This window comes from Callorhinus ursinus, unplaced genomic scaffold (assembly GCF_003265705.2).
Source record: "Callorhinus ursinus isolate GAN/ISIS: 27379988/994484 unplaced genomic scaffold, GSC_fseal_2.0 scaffold3, whole genome shotgun sequence".
NCBI lineage: Eukaryota > Metazoa > Chordata > Mammalia > Carnivora > Otariidae > Callorhinus > Callorhinus ursinus.
Genome location: NW_027397065.1, coordinates 66,010,523 through 66,027,757, shown reverse-complemented (window position 1 = coordinate 66,027,757; position 17,235 = coordinate 66,010,523). Strand labels below are relative to the sequence as shown.

Genomic DNA, 17,235 nt, shown 5'->3' with positions numbered 1-17,235 from the left:
CTCGTGCTCTCCGGCTCTCACTCTCTCTCTCTCAAATAAATAAATAAAATCTTTTTTAAAAAAAAGTCACCTATATATTCTTGTATTTTTTCTTGTTTTCTGTTGTAAATAATGTTTAAATTCTTAATTTCCTTACATGATTTGTATATGAGTTGGGATCTCATTTTTTTTCTCTCTCGTTCTCTTTTTTTTTTTTTGCCTTTTTTATTTTTTTAAATTTTAATTTCAGTGTAGTTAAAATACAGTGTTACATTAGTTTCAGGTATATAATACAGTGATTCAACATCATTTTCTTTTTTTTAAAGGAATGCCAATTGTCATCGTAAATCATTCTTTCCATTCATCTGTTATCTAGCCAGGTGTCAGGAATAGACAGACTCTTAATTTCTGTTCTGTTTTGGCACCTGTGAGGTTATGAAAGCATTCACTCTCTGAGAAGGGAATAGCGGAATGAATGGTAGGAAGCATGTGGTTCGCTTGGAAGAAGCTGCCACCGCCACCTGTGGAAACAAGTCCTTCCTTTCTCCAGAGCCATCTCCTCGATAAACATGATATACTTGCCTTGAGCCTTTACATACTTGGTGTTGCCCTCCCTCTCACATCATCGCCAGACCGGGTAATGGTCGCTGAAGGAACAAGCAACCCAAGAGTCCGAGGTTCTGAGGAAAAGCTAACAGTTGGTGCAGCTCCGTAAGAAGAGCTGTGCTGAGATGTAACAGCACACAGTTGGGATGCAAACTGTTGTGGCGGCGGGATGGCTCGGGAATAAATGTACAAAGAACAAGGTCCTTTGCAATTCTGGCCATTTGGTGTCTGAGTGACAATCAATCTGAATTTGTCTCCTAGGATGGGAATATACCACTGCTGCTTGCAGTACAAAATGGCCACAGTGAGGTCTGTCGCTTTCTCCTGGACCACGGAGCAGATGTAAATTCCAGGGACAAAAATGGAAGGTACCACAGAAATAGAAATCATGGGATTTCGGTGATATCTACATTCTGGGAGTCTCAAAATAACACAGCTCTCTTTTGGATCATTTGTTATAAAGGGGTTTTAATTTTTTTCATTTTTTGCCTTTTTTTTTTTTTTTTTTTTAAGGAAACTCTGTGCCCAACATGGAGCTCAAACTCACGACCTTGAGATCAAAAGCCACATGTTCTACTGACTGAGCCAGCCAGGCACCCCTCCTGCCTCTTTTGATAATCCAGAATCTGTTTTCACTTAAAACAGTTTTCCCTCAGACTTCAGTCTATGATGAGTTTATTGAATACTAAAGTGACTAGGCCATTTCCAATGGCTTTTCATGCAAAATTAAAGAAGAGTAAACATATTGGCTGCTTTTAAAAATGGTCATAATGATGTATAGATACTTTAAAATGCTTGAGGTGAAAAGAGGACATAATTTCTGCCAATCATATTAAATTCCATCATATTTAGAAGATTATGTTTAGAAGATTATGTCTCTGTTATTTGACCTCATATGGTTTAATGTTTTGATTTAATCTGAAGTTTAGAAAAAAAAATAATTTCATCTCGCTAGCACTACATTTCAAATTCCCTGGATTAAGTGTATATGTTTAACTGCACGTAATCATCTTTTCCTTGTTTTCAGGATAAATGACTTCCCAAGAAAGTGTTTTCCCATTGTGTTAGTACTAATTTGGTGTCTCCTTTTTTCTTTAGAACTGCTCTCATGCTGGCTTGTGAGATCAGCAGCTCTAATATCGTGGAAGCCTTAATTAAAAAGGGTGCAGACCTAAACCTTGTAGATTCTCTTGGACACAATGCCTTACATTATTCCAAACTCTCAGAAAATGCAGGAATTCAAAGCCTTCTATTATCAAAAATCTCTCAGGATTCTGGTATGTGAAAGAAAATAGCCAGTGTTGTTTTAAATTTATCCACTCCATTTTCCCCAAAGGGTAAAGGAATGTGTGCAATATGATCTATTCTGTTATTCCTTTAAACATATTCTTGAAGAAAAATGAAGTGTTAAATATTGTGTTTGTTGTGTTATGGGTGTGAGTGTGTGTGTGTATCTGCCACCCAAAGTCCCAAAGTGGATGTGAGTCATGGTTCTTACAGTTCTTTTTTTTTTTTTTTTTTCCACTTTTTCCTCTACAGATTTAAAGACACCAACAAAACCAAAGCAGGTATTTATCTTTGGGGGAGAGAATTTTTTTGTCATCATAGCTTGTGGGACTTTGAAAAGGACCTGATTAAACCACTCTGTGGTCCACTAGAAAAGTGACAAAAACTATGTTGAAAATGCTTAAGGAGTGACAAATCTTTAGAATAAATGATTCATTGTTAGAAAATGGTAAAGGTTTTCTTAATGGTTTACCCTGTTGCCAAAGCATGTAACTTTAAAACTTGCTGCTTATATATTCACCTTTTTCTGAAACGTACTAATATTTTCTGTCGGTGTAAAAATGTTTGGTTAACTCTGTGAACAAACAACAATATTTTAAATGCTTGTGTATCCCATGGATTATAGACCTCCATCCATGGTAGTGTGAGATATTTAATGAACATAAGAGGTTTAGCTTGTCCTTGCATTTTAATTGGAACTTTTCTAAAATGTCATTAGAGTTACATGCAGAAATTGAGAAGATTGCCCTGTTATTTTGGAGTTTTTCCCTAAAAACATCATCAGTGTTTTTTCCCTTTTTGATGAGGTGTATAGTTGACTGTTGTGTTTATTTACTTATACATCAAGGTTCTTGAAAAATTGTCATAAACAGGAAATAGTCAATACTGAATTTATTAGGCACTAGCTGGGTTACTTATTTATAACCTTCAGAGATGACATTTCCCTTTGCCCCCATATCAGCATTCTTTGAGGAAAGGAGTGAAACTAATGCAAAGGTGGTAGAAATACCACTGCTTTGCATTAAGACAGAAGCTAGATGAGGAATGTATCCTGGGTTCTAAACAGGGGCAGACAGCTCCCCATCCTCCACTTTCCCAGTTCTCCACACCAACTTAATCTGGTTTTGTCTTGTGTTTTATATTTTCTGGCTATTAAAGCATGGGCTGCTGGAAGAGCACTTGGAGCATGCATATTACTTATTTTTGTGTGGGCAGCAGATGTCAGGTCTTGATAAAGTAAGAAATGCATGAACAGTTGAGGTTTTTCTCATTTGGTTGATGAAGCTGTTTGTTCAGACTTTACTAACCGAACTAACCCACCTCCGTTCTTTGGACTGTGATAACTTCCAGCATGATCAAGTCTCTAAACTAAGCTCAGAAAGAAGTGGAACTCCAAAAAAACGCAAAGCTCCACCACCTCCTATCAGTCCTACCCAGGTAAAGACAAAAGCAAACCAACAGTGAACAAACATACAACATCACCAACAAAAAAACCACAATTTTGTCATTTTGTGTTTAGGCCAAAAAGAAATATTTTAGAATTGACCCTTAAATGCACATTTATTTTTTATTAAAGATTTTATTTATTTGTTTGACAGAACACTAGAGAGCGAGAGCAAGCAGGAGCGGGGGCGGGGCAGAGGGAGAGGGAGAAGCAGGCTCCCTGCTGAGCAAGGGGTCCAATGTGGGCCTCGATCCCAGGACCCTGGGATCATGACCTGAGCAGAAGGCAGACACTTAACTGACTGAGCCACCCAGGTGCCCATTAAATGCACATTTAAATTTTTCTTTACTGGTTTTCAATTACAGAGAGCAATATGAAGGATTTTGATTATTAGTATGGAAATAATGTTGATTCTTTTTTATTGCAAGGCTGAGGAGTTGAACAGTATCTTTTTTAAAAGCCTCGGGGAAAAAAATAAAAATAAAAGCCTCAGGGTAATTTCTCAAAATCTTATGACAGAAACTTCTTCCTTAAGTGAAGCTCAGTCTACTTTTAGTACCTCACATTAATAGCTCACATAAAAGCAAGAAGAATGGGTGGCTGGTGAGGCAGTTAATTGAAAATGAATTTTAATTGGTTTCTTTAAACACTGCTAAAATATATTTGCCTTTCTCATTACACTGAAGGTTGGCTAATATTAAAAGCAGCTTTCATTTCTGAGCTTATAGTGACTGTTGCCTAGAGAAGGAAGCTCAGATGTCTGTGAAATCTCTCAAGTAGTTGAGAGGACTATCTCCTCTGATAAGTTATGTTAACTATGTGAGCATATTCACTGATAATATTCTCAACATGCCACAGTTTTATAGGTTTTGAAAATTGCTTCTCGTGACTGGAGGAGCAGAGTTACTTAGTTATACTCTACAAGATTTTGGAAAGTATTTGAGGGGCTACATTAAGTTGAAAATACCCTTGAATTAATTGAGACTAAGGATGGTTACTGTTAGATTTATTTGCACTGGTTAAGTAGGTGAGTTCTTTGGCACTAGAGAAGAAAAGACTTTGAAGAAGCATTCTTTATCTGTGATTTTCATTTTGTCTTTTAAGTTGAGTGATGTGTCTTCCCCAAGATCAATAACTTCAACACCACTTTTGGGAAAGGAATCTGTGTTCTTTGCCGAACCACCCTTCAAGGTAATTCCTTTCCGTGTCCAATTAATTTTGAATCTTAAGATACATAATAGATATGATTTTAAGTGGTACAACATTGGGCAGAACAAAATAGACTTCCCAGTGATTGGTTCACAACCTTTTCATCAAGAAGCACCCTTCAGTTATTTCTCCTGGCCTGGACTCCACACACAAAGAGTAGAATGAATAAATTACATTCATTAAGTAATAACTAATTTTCTTCCTTTTATAAAAAGGGACAAATATAAGAACTAGCTGATAGCCAGTCTTCTTACTAAATCGAGTTGATATAATGCCAATCAAAAGGAAAGAAATGTTGATTATTCTTTGATGTCTTACTGACAAGTAATTGTATATTTTTAGTTAAGGTTTTTTGTAAACTAATATGCATTAATTTTAGAAAATCCATTCTACCTGATTCTCTAGATTTGTTGTGGGAAAGTATTTTAAGAAATGGGGGGACATTTCAATTTACTAACTGTTTACCTAACCATCACTAGGAAATTATGCTTGGAAAGAAAATAAAATTTGTAATTGTTGAAATGAAATTGCAGTGGTATCATTGTATATTGCTTTCCCCCATCTAAGAATTACCAAAGATAAATTTTCTATTGAACTTAGATGCACAGTGATCTGAAAAAGCTTGTCAACCTGACATTTCTCCCACTTTAACTAGATTTTATTAATAAATTCTTAAGATGAATATCTATGCAAGGAAAGGCAAGAAAGTTTTATGCTCTTACAATTAGTACCCTACTATCTTCTAATATAAAAGTGGCTCAAAGGATGCAATGCATTCCAAAGAATAATATCACAAATTACAATTTTCAGAAATAGAGTGTAAAAAGACTTTCATTTCTTTACCCCCCCCACACACACAAAAGGTAAAAAGTGACACCATTTAGAATGGCTAAAGTTTAAAAATACCAAATGTTGGTGATAATGTGGAAGAACTAGAATTGTTCTGCTCTGCTGGTAGGAATGTAAAGTGGCGAAACTACTTTGGAAAACTGTTTGACAGTTTTTTTAAAAGTTCATCATACACCTAACATACAATCTAGCCATCTACTCACTGATGTTTATCCAAGAGAAATTAAAATGTATGTCTCAAAAAATTATATACACAAATGTTTATAGCAGCTTTATTCACATATCCCAAAACTAGAGACAATCCAAATGTCCGTCAGCAAGTGAATGGATGAAGATAATGAGATATGTCCATACAATTAATTATTACCCAGCTATAAAAAAGAATGCAGAGCTGTCCAAGCATCATCATAGATGAATCTGAAAGTCATCATGCTGAGTGAAAGAAGCCTGACACAAATTCATACCCATGACATTCCATTTATAGGAATTCTAGATAATGCTAACAGCAGAGTGGCGGTTGCCCGGGGCTGGGGTGGGCAGGGATTGGCTGCGTTGAAGCAGGAGAAAACTTGTCGAGTTAATGGAAATATTCTGTGTCTTGATTATGGTGGTGGTTCAATGGGTATATATCTATCAGATCCCCTTACACCATAAACTTTAAATGGATGCTGTTTATTGTACCTTAAGATAGCTGAAAAATTAAACATCTATTTTTATAAAGTGAAAAGACAGCTTTTTGTAAAGATGAGTACTTGCCAAAAATGAGCCACTTTATTTTTAGCATTTGGGCTTTCACAAAAGTTCCTTTGCTGAAAACTTATCTCTCTTATCAGGTCTATGGCTCATCTGGATGAAACATAGTAAATTTCTGGCAACTTGTTGTATTTTGTTTTGAAATGAAAGTCTGGCTTTGAAGTTGCAAGAATTTTTGCAATGTATTTAGCAGACAGATATTCAGGGACAAAGGTTTAGAGGAAATCTTTAGAGGATTGTCAATCCATGACCATAAAGCTTTTTATTCCTTTATAAAATTACCTTTATCTTCCCTGACAGGTCTTATTTACTACAATTTCTCTTAGAAATATTAATAATACATTAATAGCAATGTATAAAATAGTAAAGCTAAAAAAATAGTTCTAATGTATTTTAATCAATGTATTACCCAGACAGGTAAAACTTGTATTTCATTATGAAAGTAATATTTGCCATCTCAAGTTTTAGGACAAAGACATAAAGTTATTATAATATTAAAAGATATTTGTATTATACTTACTAAATGAAATTTCTGAAAAATATTTTGAGGTTATATGCTCTGGAACCTAACATTTTAGAGATTATACCTCCGTAGATAATTGTCACTTTTATTCACTTATATTTTAAAATATTTTCTTTCCTGGGGATTTTCTAACTTTTTCTAGAAAGCTACCTGTTCTGTGTCAGCTCAGGGAGGAAAATTTGCTTGCTTCTCTTGTGGAATACTACAGTCAGGAATATTCTTTTAAGTCATTTTTGCGTTCCAGCAGGCTGAGGTCAGTTCTGTCCGGGAAAACAAAGACAGACTAAGTGACAGCACTACAGGTAAGCTGAAGGGAGAGCTGCTTGTGTCCCTTTGACAGGTCTGTAGTCCATGGCCGTTTAACGAGAGCAAAGGCCAAGCCGGGAGGGAGTGCAGGGAGGGTGGGGAACCCTGGGGACCCCAGAGCCGCCAGTACTGCACAGGCTGACATTTTCTTTACTTCCGGAGGCTTTTACCTGGATTTTAAGGAGTCTGTAAGCACGGATATGAAAAAAATATATCTGTTTTCATTTGTCCCTAAATGTTAGCCCTTCCTTCAACTATGAATATAGACAAATAACCCTCAGTGATATTAGCAGACCCATGACTTTGCCAATAAGAGAATTCACAGATAACGTCATGTCACCTTACTCTTATCGCGGGTATCTGGAAATATCATTGACAGTCTCTCTACTAGAGATATGGCAGTTATTAGACCTGCTGCCAGATCTGGTTATTTGGTGTATTATAAAATCAGCTCTTAAATTACTACAGCCTGGGTATTCTCTTTTGTGCATTTTATTTTATTTTAAAGATTTATTTATTTTAGAGAGAGAGCACATTCATGCGCAGGGGGAGGGAGGGGCAGAGGGAGAGAATCTTCAAGTAGACGCTCTCCTGGATGCAGAGCCTGAAGTGGGGCTCGATCCCATGACCCTGAGATCATGACCTGAGCCAAAAACCAAGAGTCTGTTGCTTAACTGACTGAGCCACCCAGGTGCCCGCCCCCCTCTTACGCACTTTAAATAAAACATGATTTTGCAATGAGGTCCACTGCTGCCGTCAGCAAGCAGCAGTCCTTGCCACTGGGCAGCAAGTTATTTCCTGAAAGGAGAGCCAACTGAGCACTTCCATGGCTGCACGATCTAACTTTCCTACTTTGGATTTTAAATAGGTATATGCAAAGACACAATGTTAATGAAGTCACACACAGTCATACTGTCTTCACCAAGACAAGGTTTCATTCATTGCCTTAAGAGTCCATCCAGTGGGTTTACTCTCTAAGAATGTAGTACAGTACCCCCAGAGTCCATTTAAAATGTCACATAAATTATTTCTAACGCTCCTTTTGCTTCAGCATTCACTTTCCTAGCCTATTATGCATTTCATGTGTTTGGAACTTTTAACTTACAGAATTTAGAAATACTAAACTTTCTAATTCCTGGCAGAGATCCATGTTAATTGAACACTTGTTGGATTCTTTAAAAACCATCCATTGTATTTTATTTTTTAAAAAATTATTTATTTTAGAGAGAGCATGTGTGCAAGCAGGAGGAGGGGCCGGGGGAGAGAGAGCATCTCAAGCAGACTCCTCACTGAGCACAGAGGCCGATGGCAGGGCTCAATCTTAGGACCCTGAGATCATGACCTGAGCTGAAACCAAGAGTTGGACACTCAACCAACCCAGGCACCCCTCCATTGTATTTGAGAAGTAGTTTCTGTAGTTTAGAATTACAGTCATGCTCTCAGTCCTCTGGTTTATTCCAAACTCAACAGACATTATGTCAAGGGGACTCTATAAAGCTGTGGTTTAGGCACCAGACATCAGAAGTAAACATTTCTATGAAGAAATGTCATTTTGTATCCTTCCAAATTAAGAGTAAAGTTTTCATCTTTGCATTAAATGCCTGTGAGAAAATAATAAAATAACGGTAAAGAATGTAGGTCAGTGCTATTCAGATTGTGGTCTGTAAACTGTTGCCAGTCTACAGGAAATAGGAGTTTGCACCAGAAAGCCATCCAGCGATACCGCTAAGCACACGGTTTTGTCCGGCACTTCCCCCCCCCGCCCCCCCGTAGGAACACTGCATGAAGGAGGAGGTGTGCTGAATGACATTCTGGAACAAGGTTCTTGTCTCAGCACGTTGAGTAGCATTGCTTTAGATGCCATTTCAGCGTGATAATCAATAGGATGTCAAAAAGTGGGGGTTTATCAACAGTAGGATTGTGGGATCCAGAGGAGACCATTTTGTGGTGGGGTGGTCATCGCGTCATCGAATGATGGGTCCTGAAAGATGCCTGCAAGTGACCTAGCCAAAGAGATGCTGCAAGGGCAGTCGTATGCATGAAGAATTAAGGCAGCAGCTTTGTGTTGAGAATATAGAGGGTATGATGGAAAGTTTGGATCTGAGGAAGATGTGTTACTAGGGATCATGGGCCACACACCTGAAAAAGTACATTGGCACCAGATGATGGAGGCCTTAAACTGAGGAAGCAGTCTGGAGATAAATTTTGGAGAGAGAGAGTGATTAAAGCACTTGAACCACAGGAATGACCCTATCAAAGCATGCTTCAGGAAGATTAGCCTGAGTAAGGCGATATTTTCACTATGGGGAGAGAGAGAGAGAGAGAGAGAGAGAGCGAGCTTTGTTACAGGGCTGTTTGCAGGGTTTCCAAGCTGGGTGATAAAGTTTGAACCAGAGTAACAGTGGTAGGGATAAGAAGTAAACCAGGATATTTCTAAAAGGATTCACAGAAATGGGACTTACTAGGCATGGGAGGAACAAAAAGCAACCAAGGTATGATACTTAATCAGGTGAATGGAAAATATATGAACAAATCCCATCAGTTTTCGGATGAGCTTGTATGCATCCAGGCATCTGGTCCTGTGCTGGGAATACCCCAGGAAGGAAACCCCAGGACTTGAGAATTGCTGTTCATCTACCCAGCTGCTAGAGGCTTTCTTTCATAGTCAGGACCAGGAATAAGCCCTGGATTGGGTAGAAAGTGACTTGGTTAAAGGGCAGAGAAAGACTGGTTTAATTTTTTAAATATTATTTGAAATTGCTTTTCACTTTTCCAAGGTGCTGATAGCTTATTGGATATAAGTTCTGAAGCTGACCAACAAGATCTTCTTGTCCTGTTGCAAGCAAAAGTCGCTTCTCTTACCTTACACAATAAGGAATTACAGGATAAATTACAGGTGGGTACAGAGATTGCTACCACGGACTCTTCTGTAGTGTCAGACTATGGGGTTTTTTTCGGGTTAGTCAGATGATACTTTGTTTTAAACATCTCATATAGTTTCTTCCTTTTTTAATACAGTTAGCCTCAAGCATTTTACAGTTCCAAATTATCTGTTGAGAGAGGAGGTATTCATTAACTACATTTCTGTAAATTGCTAAATTGGTCAATTATACATAATTATATGCTTAGTCTATGTTATAGATGACATATATGTATGTGTGTGTGTGCGCATGTATAATTACCCATTCATTTAGTAGAGCTGATCATTTAGCAGATTTAAGAACTTAAATAAGAAGTAGCTGTACTAATAAGCCCATTGCCCCTTTCGGCAACTGGAATAATATGAGAAGCAAAGGAAAAATTATGAGTCAGAGGCTTTAGAGCCAAAACAAATCTTGTGTTTTTAAAGTGGCACACATCAGCGGTCCTAATAGAGCACAGAATAAGCTTAGTGTCATTAATCTACCTCTCATGTCCTGGACCATATTTTGTCATGGGGCAAGAGTACACATAAAGGAACCCTGTGGCTCTCTGATACGGAAGCTCTGGATTTGTTCCCTCCTTCCAGTTGCTTGCTCACCTGACCACATCTTTGGTGCCATTTCCTTCTTGCCTTTTTCCCAGGCCAAGTCACCCAAGGAGGCAGAAGCAGACCTGAGCTTTGACTCCTACCATTCCACTCAAACTGACTTGGCCCCACCCCTGGGCAAACCTAGTGACACCTCTCCGCCAGACTCCAAATCCTCTCCATCCGTCTTACCACATTCCTCGAGTAAATCCACTTGCGACAGCGATGGCCGAATTCAGCAACTACAAGAGATTTTGCAAGACCTGCAGAAGAGACTGGAGAGCTCTGAAGTGGAGAAGCAGCAGCTCCGGGCCGAGCTCCGGTCCAGAAGGGCCGAATCGGTGTGCGTAAACAGTGCAGAGATTTCCGAGAACGGCTCCGACCTCAGCCAGAAACTGAAAGAAACCCAGAGCAAGTACGAGGAGGCAATGAAGGAAGTCCTCAACGTGCAGAAGCAAATGAAACTGGGCCTCGTCTCGCCGGAAAGCGTGGACAGTTATTCGCGTCTCCGAGAGCTAAGGATCACCGAGGAGGAAGTAGATGTGCTAAAGCAGGACCTCCAGAATGCAGTGGAAGAAAGTGAAAGAAATAAAGAGAAGGTGAGGGAGTTAGAAGAAAAACTTGTAGAGAGGGAGAAAGGTATGGTCATCAAGCCTCCCGTGGAAGAATACGAGGAAATGAAAAGTTCATATTGCTCTGTTATTGAGAACATGAATAAGGAGAAAGCATTTTTGTTTGAGAAGTACCAAGAGGCCCAAGAAGAAATCATGAAATTAAAAGATGCCCTAAAGAGTCAGGCAACCCAGGAGGCCGGGGATGAAGCCGGGGACATGAAAGAGGCCATGAACAGGATGATAGATGAACTCAACAAACAGGTGAGCGAGCTGTCCCAGCTGTACAAAGAAGCCCAGGCGGAGCTGGAGGATTATAGGAAGAGGAAATCTCTAGAAGACGTAACGGCCGACTATATCCACAAAGCGGAGCATGAGAAACTGCTGCAAGTGACGAACGTATCCAGAGCTAAGGCAGAAGAGGCCCTGTCCGAAATGAAGTCTCAGTACTCAAAGGTGTTGCATGAGTTGACCCAGCTCAAACAGCTGGTGGATGCCCAGAAAGAGAACTCCGTCTCCATCACAGAACATTTGCAAGTGATAACCACGCTGCGGGCCACCACCAAAGAGATGGAGGAAAAAATAAGCAGTCTCAAAGAGCACCTTGCAAGCAAGGAAGGAGAAGTGGCAAGGCTGGAGAAACAGCTCCTAGAAGAGAAGGCCGCTATGACGGACGCCATGGTGCCCAGGTCTGCCTACGCAAAGCTCCAGTCATCGTTAGAAGGTGAGGTGAGTGTGTTGGCCTCAAAATTGAAGGATTCGGTAAAAGAGAAAGAGAAGGCCCATTCAGAGCTTACCCAGATAAGAAGTGAGGTGTCACAAATGAAAAGGGAAAAGGAGAATATTCAGGCTCTCTTAAAGGCCAAAGAGCAGGAAGCAAGTGAACTTCGTCAACAATTCCAGGACACTCAGGAGGAACTGGAAGACCTGAAGAGACAGTCGGAGAGCTCTTCCAAACTGGAGGAGGATAAAGACAAGAAGGTTGGTGAGATGGCATTGCTGTCGCATTTCTAGCTAGCGAGCCTTTACCACAGTTAACGTTTTTAGCGTTGGTTAGCACTGACCTGTTGTGAATGCACAAAAGCTCTGCATGTGACTCCATCTGTCCCCACGGCCACATTAAGAATAGTAGGTGGGACATTTTTGTTTAAAAAAAAAACCACTGATTGTCTATCGGTCCCCTTACATTAAAGCATTTTCACATATGTGCATATATTTTCCCTTGTTTAAAATGATTTTACAGAAGCTCTGCCAAGTGGCAGGGATCAGAAGTGAACCCACAAACTGAAAGGCATTTGTGACCCATCTTGAACTTCAACTCTTACGGAATCCAGAAAGATTCTTCCATCATATGGAAACCTAAATATTCCCAGACTTAATCCTGCTTCCCTAAGCTCCAGGAGTTTTCCTCTGAGTCAGTGGAAGAACCGCCCTCCCTGGCCCTCATTGGCAAAGGTGGATAGGAGGGGAAGGCAGGGGGTGGGGGGAGCAGGTGAGTAGAGATGGGCTGGGTGTGGCTTGGAGGAAGGAGGAAAACAAAGGGCAACTGGGAGAATAGTGCCGAGCCTGAATCCGCTCTGCATCCCCCGTCCCCTGGGTCAGGTGTTCTGATCATTTATTCCTTTATTTATTAATCACTTATTCCTTTAATATAATGAAGATTTCAAAAAAAGCTTGCAAAGCCAAGGGAGCAGGGAGTCAGAAGGCAGAGGCTGGGTTGCGGGGAGGAGTTGTGTTTACTTTAAAGCAAGATGTCCATAGAAATCAGGGTTCCTAGAACTTCTTCCTGATTGCCTGTGTCAGCGCTATTGAAGAGGGCATAGCTGTCTTCAAATAAAGAATGCCTAAAATCCTGGTTCTGATTTATTTTTTCAACAACACCCCCTTTCAGAGTGAAAAAGGCTATCAGTGCCATAGCGTTTGTTACCCTCATGCCTCGAAGCGCAAGATTTAATCCGGGGCCCTTATTTGAATATAATGGCCTTAAGAGGGCCATGTGCTTGCTGATTTTGTTACCTATTTCATTTTATGGGCTTTCTTTAAAAAATGAAAAAGAAATTGTTCCAAAGTCTCGAGTCCCAGAGGCCAACGAGAGGCTCTGTTCAAGGCTTGGAACGCTCTGGAATTTTCCTTCTGCGGGCCCTTTCTTGCCTATTGATAGTTTTCCTTTCTCGCCAGATCAACGAGATGTCGAAGGAAGTCACCAAGTTGAAGGAGGCCCTGAACAGCCTCTCGCAGCTCTCGTACTCCGCGAGCTCATCCAAGAGGCAGAGTCAGCAGCTGGAAGCGCTGCAGCAGCAGGTCAAACAGCTCCAGAACCAGCTGGCTGTGAGTGGGCTTCTCTCCCTGCCTGCTGGGGGCTGGGGGTGGGGGGTGGGGGGAGGGAGAGTGGGCCGGGCAGATTACGCACCAGCTCAGCTGGAGATGGGGGGGGCAGGCTGGGGTGAGAAGAGTCCCAGCCTATGGGAGTGGGGCTCCACAGAGCAACTGACTGAAGACTTCCAGGGTGAGGGCAGGAGGAGGGTGTGGTGGCATTCCCGGGCGTCGCCTGCATCGAGATGGGTCGCCCGGACCTCTGAGAAGGGAGGAATCGGCAGGACAGTGGCGCAGGCTCCGTGGTCACGCATCCACTAACTGTTCACCCCCTCTCCATCTTTCTACCACAGTCATTACTGTCTCTGGCAGTGGCAAGAACTTTTTCTTATTAGGGGCCAGGATCTCTGATAGCTGTGTATCTGTGCATCTGAAGCTGCTTCTTGGCTCCTCTCCTTATATGACCTGGGAAAGTCCTCTTGTATCTGTATTTATTTCCTATGGCTGTTGTAACAGACCAGCACAAACTTGGTTTTAAAAAAAATCGGTGCTCTTAAAATTCTGGAGACGGGCGCCTGGGTGGCTCAGTTAAGCGTCTGACTCTTAGTTTTCTGTTCAGGTAGTAATCTCAGGATCCTGGGATGGAACTGCGTGGGGCTCTGTGCTCAGCGCAGAGTCCGCTTGTCCTTCTCCCCTCCCGCTCTGCTCTTTCCCCTCCCCCGCATTGCACACGCTCACACTCTTGCTCTCTCTCAAATAAATGAATAAAAATCTTTAAAAAAACATTCTGGAGATGTTAAATGTGAAACCAATTTCACTAAAGGCAAGGTATCAGCAAGGCTGGTTTCTTCTAGGGGCTCTAGGGGAGAATCCATTTCCTTGCCTTCACTGGCTTTTAGAGGCCACCCAACTTCCTTGGCTCATGGGTCCTACCTCCAGCTTCGAAGCCTATCACTCCCCCCCTGGCTCTGCCCTCCCATCTCCTCCTCCTCTTGCTTCTGTCTAATAAGGACCCTTGTGATTACATTTAAGGGATAAATGTCAGAATAAACTTTTCCTCCATCTCAAGATCCTTAACTTAATCACAACTGCAAGGTCCTGTCACCATATAGGTAACATTCCACAGTTTGTGGGGATTGGAGCACGGACATCTTTGGAGGGTCATCATTTCACCTCCCACAACATTTGTGAAGGTTTTAGTTGACACGGGGATGTTACATTTTCCACGTGAAGCCAAAGGTTAGCCTGTCCTGGACTATCTCTAGTTTCCATTGACAAACAGGACCTGGATTGTAAGATTTCTTCAGTACAGACTTGATACTGGTGAATTCAGGTTTCTGCAGTCCTTACGCTGGCTGGCCACAGAGTACAAAACTAGCTTTTTTGTGTTATCAGCTCTAGCAGTGAAGGACTGATCAGGGGAGGAGAAGAAGCTCCCTGTTGTGTTGTGCAGGTCATTTTTCTGATGAAGCGGTTATCACAGACTTGTAGATAAAATGCTGATGGTTCATACAATCATTTTTACAATTTTCAACACAATATTATACAAGGCACTAATGATCTAAAAGTGACTAAGACATAGTCCCACCTTCACCGAATTTATACTCAATGACTTTCCATATTTTCAATGTGGTCAGCCTCCATTGGTAGAGAGATGTTCAACATGCTCCAGGCATACAGAAGAAATGTCTCGAAAGGCTTCCTGCAGGAGGCGATGCTTGCGAAGTCTTGAAGGGATAGGTCGGAGGCAGCAAGGACTGGGATGTGGCATTTACATGGCCCTTGGCAGCCTTGGCAAAGACAGACCCAGTGGAGTGGTGGGATGGAATCCGGACTGCAGTGGGCTGTCCTAGAGAAGTGACCAAGGAGCCAGTGTCTGATGGGCTGACGAACCACAGCAGGAGGCAGGGGAAGCCTAAAGTAGATTTGCTGGAAAGAGAGGAGCTGGTAACCAGAGGGTGAGGTGCTTTCTTTTGAGATTTCAGAGGTAATGACAGGCAGGTGAGAGTGTATGGCTGGAAGGAGGACGAGCAAGTCATTGAGGTGGACATTGGGGAAACTGAGACCGAGGTGTTCATGGCTCATGCATGTGGGTATCGCCGTCATCCAAATGATGCCAGATACAGGGATGGAAAGGAGGACAATGATCAGAAGATGAAGTTTTAAATAATTGAGTGGAGGTGTCCAAAAGGTGAGAGGAAGCAACACAGAGGGAGGTCCTAAGGACACCTCATGTTCTGACACTCATAAGAAGGAGGTGAGAAGGTTATTGATGGACTTTTGTAGACTTTGGAAGTGATCTATATATGATAGTCTCAAATTTCATCATGAAATAGGAGGAAAAGCATCTCCTTAGAAAAGTTTAGAGCTGAGTGAAGATTCTTGAAATAGTTACTGAGAGGAATTGGAATAATAACTCAACAAGGAGAAACAGGCATGAACAGCTGTACCGAGGAACCAGTTGAGATTGGTTCGTCACCCTGTTCGTCACCTGGGTACTCTGACAGCTGAATAATTGAGCTCCCTGGGGGCTATATGACTGGCTATATAGTGAGAAACCAATAGCTCCTTTTAAAAGAATAGATTTTTTAAAATTAAATTAATATTTGGTTATTGTAGAGAAGTTGGAAAATACAGAAGACTCTGGAAAAGTTTCTATAAATAAAAATGGTCCATCATCCAACCGCTCAGAGATGGTCACTTTTAGCATTTGATGTTTCTTTGCACCATTTATTTTGTGAGAATGTGTCTGTGTATTTGCATAAGTAGTTATACAAACATTTTTTGCAACAAAGGTGGGATTATGTAGTAACTACTTTTTCATGAATTTTCTCCTAGAGTTGACATACCAAAAATATGAAATGGGTAGATTTTTTTCCCCTAAGAATATTGACAAATGTTGCCCTACAAATAGTGACAAGTGTTCAGAAATATACAACCCAGTGAGCCCACACCAATTTTAAAAGCCTCCTATGCTAGCATTTGCTGGAGGAAATCACTTGGGGAGCATTTGGCCACAGCTTTCTTATAGTTTTTTGGTTTTGTTCTTTAAAGGTCTCCTAAGCTCTTAACAATATCAAATCATCTCTTTCCAGGAATGCAAGAAACAACACCAGGAGGTCATATCTGTTTACAGAATGCATCTTCTGTACGCTGTGCAGGTATGCTAACAACCTGTGAAGTATCTGGGTATCTTAAAGAAGTACCACAGCAGGGCGCCTGCGTGGCTCGGTTGGTTAAGCAACTGACTTCGGCTCAGGTCATGATCCCGGAGTACCGGGATCGAGTCCCGCATCGGGCTCCCTGCTCGGCGAGGAGCCTGCTTCTCCCTCTGGCCCTCCCCCCTGTCATGTACTCTCGCTCTCTCAAATAAATAAATAAATCTTAAAAAAAAAAAAAAGAAAAGAAAAAAGAAATACCACAGCAGATGTCACCCAAACTCCCATCGTTAAACTAGTAGAACAAATGAAAATTCAAGGAGAATCTTTTACGTTGAGAAGCTTTAAAATGCTTATTGCTTTGCTCTGGGTTTTGTCAGGAGCCCTACACCATTGATGGAGAGCCGCCTCATCATTTGTTGAGAACCAAAGGAGGATGTGGCTTCTACCCTCACCAGGAGGAGGAGCCTAGGCTTTATTTTCAGGCGTGCCCATGTTCTTAGAGCAGTCAGCACGGTCTCACCCCATGACTCTTGGTGGCTTGGCTAGCTGGGCTCACATTTGCAACTGAGACCCAGAAACCCTTTGCCTGGCGGCTCTGGTAGACCCAGCCTCATCATCCTCCAGAGGGAAAAGAGTCCCTCTGTCTCTCAGAGAGAGGGACTGAGGGACACTCTCTCTCAGTCCCT

At 41.4% G+C, this 17,235-nt stretch overlaps 1 protein-coding gene across 9 annotated transcripts in view; it reads left to right on the top strand.

Annotated features, from left to right (window-relative positions):
* The window catches only part of RAI14 (retinoic acid induced 14), a 137,109-nt gene that overhangs the window by 117,783 nt on the left and 2,091 nt on the right, over nt 1-17,235 (top strand). For 6 of the 9 annotated variants that reach the window (XM_073891040.1, XM_025867418.2, XM_073891045.1 and 3 more), the window contains 10 exons: nt 847-953; nt 1,684-1,862; nt 2,125-2,153; nt 3,223-3,309; nt 4,421-4,507; nt 6,895-6,952; nt 9,734-9,852; nt 10,521-12,056; nt 13,254-13,403; nt 16,484-16,549. In XM_073891040.1, the coding sequence (XP_073747141.1) occupies nt 847-953; nt 1,684-1,862; nt 2,125-2,153; nt 3,223-3,309; nt 4,421-4,507; nt 6,895-6,952; nt 9,734-9,852; nt 10,521-12,056; nt 13,254-13,403; nt 16,484-16,549 (2,418 nt within the window). The remainder of the gene's footprint in view (nt 1-846; nt 954-1,683; nt 1,863-2,124; nt 2,154-3,222; nt 3,310-4,420; nt 4,508-6,894; nt 6,953-9,733; nt 9,853-10,520; nt 12,057-13,253; nt 13,404-16,483; nt 16,550-17,235) is intronic. The other 3 variants (XM_073891041.1, XM_073891042.1, XM_073891043.1) reach the window with 3 other exon arrangements.